Source organism: Corvus kubaryi, unplaced genomic scaffold, assembly GCF_017639235.1.
Source record: "Corvus kubaryi isolate FWS band 111438036 unplaced genomic scaffold, C.kubaryi_AGA036_p1.0 36706, whole genome shotgun sequence".
NCBI classification, from domain to species: Eukaryota; Metazoa; Chordata; class Aves; order Passeriformes; family Corvidae; genus Corvus; species Corvus kubaryi.
The window spans coordinates 3,362-12,143 of record NW_024580924.1 but is presented as its reverse complement, the minus strand read 5'-3'; the positions used below and the strand labels follow the sequence as shown (position 1 = coordinate 12,143).

Genomic DNA, 8,782 nt, shown 5'->3' with positions numbered 1-8,782 from the left:
TTTACCCTGCCAGGACCTTGGTGCACTTCCCGAGTCCTTCACGGCTCCTCCAGCTCCCCAAGGACGAGGTTTCGTCCTGCCAGGACCTTGGCACAGTCACTCAAGTCCTGCCCAGCTGGGGTCACCCCAGGGATGCCCTCACAGCTCGCCAGGGAGAAGATTTTGCCCTGCCAGGACCTTGGTGCTGTTCCCGAGTCCCACACGGCTCCTCCAGCTCCCCAAGGATGAGGTTTCGCCCTGCCAGGACCTTGGCGCCGTTCCCGAGTCCTGACGAGCTTGGCCAGTGCCACCTCCAGGGGTCAGTCAATGCCACCTCCATGGGACACTCAGTGCCACCTCCATGGGTCACTCAGTGCCACCTCCATGGGTCATTCGGTGCCACCTCCATGGCACAACGGGTGCCAGCTCCATGGGACAACGGGTGCCACCTCCATGGGTCACTCGGTTCCACCTCCATGGGGTAACTCAGTGCCACCTCCATGGGGTCACTCAATGCCACCTCCATGGGTCACTCGGTTCCACCTCCATGGGGTCACTCGGTGCCACCTCCATGGGGTCACTCACTGCCACCTCTGTGGGACACTCAGTACCACCTCCATGGGGTCCCTCAGTGCCACCTCCATGGGACACACGGTGCCACCTCCATGGGTCACTCAGTGCCACCTCTGTGAGGTTACCCAGTGCCACCTCCATGGGTCATTCGGTGCCACCTCCACAGGACACACGGTGCCACCTCCATGGGGTCAGTCAATGCCACCTCCATGGGTCACTCAGTGCCATCTCCATGGGTCACTCGGTACCACTTCCATGGGACACTCGGTGCCACCTCCACAGAAGACTTGGTGCCACCTCCTTGGGACACTCGGTGCCACCTCCATGGGTGACACGGTGCCATCTCCATGGGTCATTCGGTGCCACCTCCATGGGTCCCTTGGTGTCACCTTCATGGGTGACCCAGTGCCACCTCTGTTATTTCACTCACTGCCACCTCCATGGGGTCCCTCGGGGCCACCTCCATGGGGTCATTCGGTGCCTCCTCCATAAGTTCACTCAGTGCCACCTCCATGGGTCATTCGGTGCCACCTCCACAGGACACACAGTGCCACCTCCATGGGGTCAGTCAATGCCACCTCCATGGGTCACTCAGTGCCACCTCTATGGGACACTCGGTGCCACATCCATGTCACACTCGGTGCCACCTCCACAGAAGACTTGGTGCCACCTCCATGGGTCACTAAGTGCCACCTGTGTGGGACACTCAGTGCCACCTCCATGAGGGCACTAGGTGCCACCTCCATGGGGTCCCTCAGTGACACCTCCATGGGTCCCTCAGTGCCACCTCCATGGGACATTCAGTGCCACCTCCATGGGAAACCCGGTGCCACCTCCATGGGTCACTCAGTGCCACCTCCATGGGTGACACGGTGCCACCTCCATGGGTCATTCGGTGCCACCTCCACAGGACACACGGTGCCACCTCCATGGGACACCAGGTGCCACCTCTATGGGGTCAATTAATGCCACCTCCATGGGTCACTCAGTGCCACCTCCATGGGTCACTTGGTGTCACCTCCATGAGGTCACTCAGCGACACCTCCATGGGACAACCGGTGCCACCTCCATGGGGTCACTCACTGCCACCTCCATGGGCTACCCGGTGCCACCTCCTTGGGTCACTCGGTGCCACCTCCATGGGTCACTCAGTGCCACCCCCATGTGACACTCGGTGCCACCTCCTGGGGTCACTCAGTGCCACCTCTGTGAGGTCACTCGATTCCACCTCCATGAGGTCACTCAGTGCCACCTCCATGGGCCACTCAGTTCCACCTAGATGAGGTCACTTGGTGTCACCTTCATGGGTGACTCAGTGCCACCTCTGTTATTTCACTCACTGCCACCTCCATGGGTGACTCCGTGCCACCAGTGTGGGTCACTCGGTGCCACCTCCATGGGTCACTCAGTGCCACCACAATGGGACACTCGGTGCCACCTCCATGGGTCACTCAGTGCCAACTCTGTGGGACACACTGTGCCACCTCCATGAGGTTTCCCAGTGCCACCTCCATGGGTCACTCAGTGCCACCTAGATGAGGTCACTCAGTGCCACCTCCATGGGTCACTCAGTGACACTTCTGTTATTTCACTCACTGCCACCTCCATGAGGTCACTCGGTGCCACCTCCATGGGGCCCTCAGTGCCACCTCCATGGGCTACCCGGTGCCACCTCCATGGGTCACTTCGTGCCACCTCCATGGATTACTCGGTGCCACCTCCGTGGGACACTTGGTGCCACCTCCATGGGTCACTCACTGCCACCTCCGTGGGACACTCAGTGCCACCTCCATGGGTCACTCAGCGCCACCTCTATGGGACACCAGGTGCCACCACCACGGGGCCAGTCAATGCCACGTCCATGGGTCACTCAGTGCCACCACCATGGGGTCAGTCAATGCCACCTCCATGGGTCACTCGGTGCCACCTCCATGGGACACTCGGTGCCAGCTGTGTGTGTCACTTGGTTCCACCTCCATGAGGTCACTCAATGCCACCTCCATGGGTCATTTGGTGCCACCTTCATGGGCTACTCAGTGCCACCTCCATGGGTGACTCATTGCCACCTCCATGGGTCATTTGGTGCCACCTCCATGGTTCACTCAGTGCCACCTCCATGAGACAGCCGGTGCCACCTCCACAGGACACTCGGTGCCATCTCCACAGGACACTCGGTGCCACCTCCATGGGTCACTCAGTGCCACCTCCACGGGACACTCGGTGCCACCTCCACGGTGGCACCATGGCACAGCAGTGCCGCCATCTCCAGGATCTCCTGGGGGTTGGGATCAGGATTTTAGGATCCCTCTGTGTCTCCCCCTCCCCCAGTAAAGGCCACGGTCACTTTTGGGGATGCCCTTGAGGCTGAGGAATTCCAGAATTTGGGAATCCCAGGGGCTGGGATGGGGACAGGGCCTGGTGCCACCCCCACGCTGGTGTCCCCATATTCCCAAAATCCTGGAAGAGGTGGGAGAAGGGATCCCAATCCCATCTGGGAAGGCTGGGATGGCTCCAGGAGCGCCCTTGGGAACAAAGAATGGGAATTTAATGCCATGGAAAAAATCCTGGAGCGGGGAAACCCCAAGAACGGGATCTGGGATCAAAGCAGAGCCCCAAATCCAGCCGGGATTGAGGCAAGAACGCAGAAATCCCGGGATTTTCGCTGCTTTCTGCTCATCCCATCTGGATGCGGCTCCATTCCATGAGATCCTCATGGATAAAAAGGCTGGATCGGGCCAGGAGGAGCTCGGGAATATCCCAGTGGGAAGAGCGGGATAACAACAAATCTGCATCCAAACCCCAGGTTCGTTCCCCGTTTTCCCTCCAGGACAATCCCGCCCCCTTTTCCTGGGAAATGGGGCGTCCCTTTCCCTCTCTCCCGGCTCTCCGCAGCCCCGGAGTGCTGGGAATGGGGTTGCGAATTTCATCCCTGGGATCTCTCCGGGATTTGTCCCATCCCATTGCTGGGATCGGTGCCAGGAGCAGGGAGCGGGGATGGGTTTTAACCCCGACATTCCCGGTTTTCCCCTCTGTTAGGGATGGATGGGGAGAGCCAGGAAAAGCAGGACGGGAAGGAACGAGGGAGGAAGTGGCGGCAGGGTGGGGATTTTCTCTGGGAATGCATTTATTGAGGGGAGATTCCGCATTAAAAAAAAAACCCCGGGATTTGAATCCCTCGTTCCGCCGGAAAACCGATCCCGATCCCAACCCCAAAGCAGCCGTGCTGGTTCCCGAAGGAATTCCTCGCTCCCGGTGCTGATGGGATCGCTTGGGATCATTTCCCCAGTTTGATCCAAAGGGGAAATGTCCCCTGTGGAGGAGGCTCCGGAACAGGATCCGCCGGCACATTCCATCCCAAATTCCATTTTGGGATCAAAGAGGAGAGCCACATTCCCGGGAACACCGGAAGCCTCAAAGGGTGGGGGGGATCCCAGCTCCGAGCGGATCCCGGTGGGATTTGGGGCCGCTCCGGAATGGCCGGTCCAGGAGGAAATTTGGGAAGAAGAAGAGGGAATTCCAAGTGGATCTCTGGGAATGGGGCAGGCTTGGCCTTGAGCTCCGGATGGGAATTCCGGGATGTGGGAATCAGCAGGGCGGTGACCCCGGTGTCACCGTCACCACCACGGTGTCCTCGTCGCTGTCGTCCGAGCTGCAGATGATGATGCTGCTGATCCCTGCAAGGGAAATCCTGGGATTCGGCATCCCACGGGATCAACATTGCCACGTTTTGCAGCGGGAACCACCCCGAGCTCGCTGGGAGCAACCCCTGCAATGGTGGGGACTTCATGGATCCTTCAGCCCATGGATCCTTCACATGGATCCTTCATCCCATGGATCCTGCATTCCATGGATCCTGCACCCCATGGATCCTTCACATGGATCCTTCATCCCATGGATCCTGCATTCCATGGATCCTGCACCCCATGGATCCTTCACATGGATCCTGCATCCCATGGAACCCTCACCCCATGGATCCTCCATCCCATGGATCCTGCATTCCATGGATCCCTCATCCCGTGGATCCCTCACCCCATGGATCCTTCACATGGATCCTGCATTCCATGGATCCCTCATCCCGTGGATCCCTCACCCCATGGATCCTTCACATGGATCCTTCACCCCCATGGATCCTGCACCCCATGGATCCTTCACATGGGTCCTTCATCCCATGGATCCTTCACCCCATGGATCCTGCACCCCATGGATTCCTCACCACATAGATCCCTCATCCCATGGATCCTTCATCCCATGGATCCTCCATCCCATGGATCCTGCACCCTATGGATTCCTCACCGCATGGATCCTTCACCTCATGGATCCTGCACCCCATGGATCCTTCACATGGATCCTCCATCCCATGGATCCTGCACCCCATGGATCCTTCACATGGGTCCTTCATCCCATGGATCCCTCATCCCATGGATCTTTCACATGGATCCTGCACCCCATGGATCCTTCATCCCATGGATGCTTCACCCTATGGATCCTTCATCCCATGGATCCTTCATCCCATGGATGCTTCACCCTATGGATCCTCCATCCCATGGATCCTTCACATGGATCCTTCACCCCATGGATCCTCCATCCCATGGATCCCTCATCCCATGGATCCCTCACCCCATGGATCCCTCACATCCACATCTTTGGCCAAGATTCCCCTGATGGGCACACAGAGAGGTCGGGAAAGATCCCATGGGACGGGGAAAAGCTGGGATCACAAGGATGCCGCCATTCCCGCTCCCCACCTGTGTCCTCGGCACGGCTGCAGTTGTGCCGCGACGTGGAGGCGTGGGGCTCCCTCTGGAATTCCCAGTGGAATTCGAGATGGCTGGGGCCCGGCACGTGGTCACATTCCAGCTTCAGGATTTTGGGAGAGATCTGGCTGCCCCTCTCCACGTAGGGAAGCGGCCGCTTGGTCCAGCAGGAGAGAGGGAGAGGCTGGAAAAGCAGGATTGGGAGGTGCTGGGGGTGGGAAGGCCTGGATCGCACCGGATCCCACCCGGATCCATGGGATGGGCCTCACCTGGTCCGTATGGATCTCCTCGGGGATGGGGGAGGTGCTCTGGGTTTTGGGATGGATTGGATCCTCTCCCTGCGGGAAGGGCATGGAGCAGCGTTAGGATGAACTTGGATCCTTCATCCCAGGGATCCTGCACCCCATGGATCCTTCACCCCATGGATCCTTCATCCCAGGGATCCTTCATCCCATGGATCCTTCACATGGATCCTTCACTCCCTGGATCCTCCATCCCAGGGATCCATCATCCCACAGATCCTTCACATGGATCCTTCACTCCATGGATCCTTCATCCCATGGATCCTTCACTCCATGGATCCTGCATTCCATGGATCCTTCACATGGATCCTGCATTCCATGGATGCTTCATCCCATGGATCCCTCACCCCATGGATCCTGCATCCCATGGATCTTTCACCCCATGGATCCTCCATCCCATGGATTCTGCTTCTCATGGATCTTTCATCCCATGGCTCCTTCACCCCATTGATGCTTCGCCCCAGGAATGCTTCACCCCATGGATCCTGCATTCCATGGATCCATAATCCCATGGATTCTGCATCCCATGGATTCTTCACCCCATGGATCCTTCACCCCATGGATGCTTCACATGGATCCTTCATTCCATGGATCCTTCATCCCATGGATCCTTCACATGGGTCCTCCATCCCATGGATCCTTTACTCCATGGATCCTTCACCCCATGGACCCTGCATCCCATGGATCCCTCATCCCATGGACCCTCCAGCCCATGGGTGCTTCACATGGATCCTTCACCCAATGGATTCTTTACCCCATGCATCCTTCATCCCATGGATCTTTCCCCCCATGGACCCTCCACCCCATGGATTCTGCATCTCATGGATGCTTCACTCCATGGATCCTTCACCCCATGGGCCCCAGTGGAGGTGCAGGAAGGCCCTCGGGAATGGGGAAACGGAGGCAGGAGCATTTGGGATGGCTCTGGATGCTGCATCCCTGCCTCGGCTCAAGGTTGGTGCCCTGCTCATGGAATTCCCTGTGGAAAACAAGGGATGGAGCGAGGGGGTGGGGTAGGACCATGCCTGGTGTGATGGGAATTCTTCAACCCTGGGAGCTCATTTTTGTGGGAAAACCGGGAATTACAGCATGGGGAGGGAGAGCAGAGCCTTGGGAAAGGCCGGGAAAGGCCGGGGCAAGGAGGGATCCGGGTTTGGGATGGGGCAGGAGCCCTCCCCACGCGTCACCACCCCAATGTCTCACCGGGTTGTTCTCCAGGGCCACCTTGACCTCGGGGACGTCGGTGCCTGTGAGGAGAAAACGGGGATGCGATGCCGAGCCGGAGCCTCCTCTTGGGAAAATCCCACCTGGCAGCAAGGGAAGGGCAACTCCGATCCCCTTCCCTCCAGTTTGGGATGGCCCGGGGGGTTTGGGATGCTCTGGGAAGCCGGGAATGAGCATTTCCAGGGGCCTGTGGGACCGGGGGAGACCCCAAAGGGGCTTTGGCCATAAAAATGATGGAGGAAATCCCAGCTCCGGGGGGGATAAGGAGGCATGGGAGGAAAAGTGGGGAGAGGAGGAAGAGAAGGAGGAGGAGGAGGAGAAAAGGAGAAGGAGAAGGAGAAGGAGAAAAGGAGAAGGAGAAGGAGAAAAGGAGAAGGAGAAGGAGGAGAAGGAGGAGGGGAAGGAGAAGGAGAAGGAGAAGGAGAAGGAGGAGGAGGAGGAGAAGGAGAAGGAGAAGGAGAAGGAGGAGGAGAAGGCGAAGGAGAAGGAGAAGGAGAAGGAGAAGGAGAAGGAGAGGAGAAGGAGAAGGAGGAGGAGGAGAAGGAGAAGGAGGAGGAGGAGGAGAAGGAGGAGAGGAAGGGGAAGGGGAAGGGGAAGGAGGAGGAGAAAAGGAGAAGGAGAAGGAGGAAGAGGAAGAGGAAGAGGAAGAGGAAGAGAAGGAGAAGGAGAAGGAGAAAAGGAGAAAGAGAAGGAGAAGGAGGACAAGAAGAAGAAGGGAAGAGAAAGAGAACAACAACAACAACAACAACCCAAAGAAGAACCCGAAGAGGAGCAGCACCCCTGTTTCACCCCACCACCAAACGCGCCCAAGCCCAGCCGGGACAGCCCTCACCCCGCCCGCTCACAGCAGGGACCCTGCACCGGCCGAGCTCCGAGCTCCGAGCTCCCTCCGCACCTCCCGACCCCTCTCCTCACCTGGGCGCCCCGTGACGCGCTCCACCAGCGCCCGCAGCCGCGCCCGGCACTCGGCGAAGTCCTGCGGCTCCCTCACCTCGGCGGGCTCGGGCGGCCGCAGCCGCTGCAGCTCCAGCAGCGCGCCCTTGACGAAGGGCTGCATGTCCATCAGCTCCTGCTCGCCGCCGTAGCGGCTCAGCCTGTCCACCACCGTCTCGGCCGCCTCCAGCCGCTGCAGCGTCCCCTCCACGCTCCGCAGCTCCTCCGCCAGCTCGCTGCGGCCGCTCTCCGGCCGCGCCTCCAGCAGCGCCCGCAGCTCCTCCGCCTCGCTCCGCACCAGCTGCTGCAGCCGCTCGGCGCTGGCCTGGACGCAGCACCGCAGCCGCTCCCGCTGCTCCTCCTGCCAGGAGGATTCGCTCCGCAGCCTCAGCAGAGCCGCCTCGAAGGTGTCGCGGAGCCGCCGCAGGTCCCGGCGCAGCGAGCGCAGCTCGTCCTGGCGCCGGCGGCTCTCGGCGCGCAGGTCGCGGAAGGGCGCGTGGCGAGTGTCCAGCAGCGCGCACGGACAGCACAGAGCCCGCTCGCAGCGCGGGCAGTAGATGCTGCCAGGGATGGAGGGGACACGAGGGTGGTATCGGGGCCGGGGTGGCATCGGGGCCGGGGTGGCATCAGCGCCGCGCGGTGCTGGTTCCACCCGGGAGTTGCGCCAGGGGGAGCGGGATTGGTTCCCGGCATCGGCTGCAGGTGTGGGATGGGCAGGGGGCAGTGATGGGCAGCGGGCAGGGATGGACAAAGGGCAGCGATGGATGGGGGCAGAGATGGACAAGGGGCAGTGATGGGCAGGGGGCAGAGATGGGCAGCGGGCAGCGACGGACGGGGGCAGAGATGGACAAGGGGCAGTGATGGGCAGTGGGCAGAGATGGGCAGCGGGCAGCGATGGACGGGGGCAGAGATGGGCAGGGGGCAGTGATGGACAAGGGTCAGTGATGGGCAGTGGGCAGAGATGGGCAGTGGGCAGAGATGGGCAGGGGGCAGTGATGGACAAGGGTCAGTGATGGG

At 60.1% G+C, this 8,782-nt stretch overlaps 1 protein-coding gene and 1 long non-coding RNA gene across 3 annotated transcripts in view; both read right to left on the bottom strand.

The window, feature by feature from the left end:
- The window catches only part of LOC121660625, a 386-nt gene extending 231 nt beyond the window's left edge, over positions 1-155 (bottom strand). Inside the window, exon 1 of the long non-coding RNA XR_006014731.1 lies at positions 17-155. This is a non-coding gene — a long non-coding RNA (uncharacterized LOC121660625). The remainder of the gene's footprint in view (positions 1-16) is intronic.
- Positions 156-3,654: 3,499 nt separating this feature from the next.
- PML (PML nuclear body scaffold) overlaps positions 3,655-8,782 on the bottom strand; it is an 8,325-nt gene continuing 3,197 nt past the window's right edge. The window contains exons 3-7 of one of the 2 annotated variants that reach the window (XM_042020030.1): positions 7,748-8,325; positions 6,812-6,855; positions 5,576-5,644; positions 5,298-5,490; positions 3,655-4,240 (exon numbers count right to left, since the gene is read on the bottom strand). In XM_042020030.1, coding sequence (XP_041875964.1) covers positions 4,167-4,240; positions 5,298-5,490; positions 5,576-5,644; positions 6,812-6,855; positions 7,748-8,325 — 958 coding nt within the window. In that variant the 3' untranslated portion in view covers positions 3,655-4,166. The remainder of the gene's footprint in view (positions 4,241-5,297; positions 5,491-5,575; positions 5,645-6,811; positions 6,856-7,747; positions 8,326-8,782) is intronic. The other variant, XM_042020029.1, reaches the window with a different exon arrangement.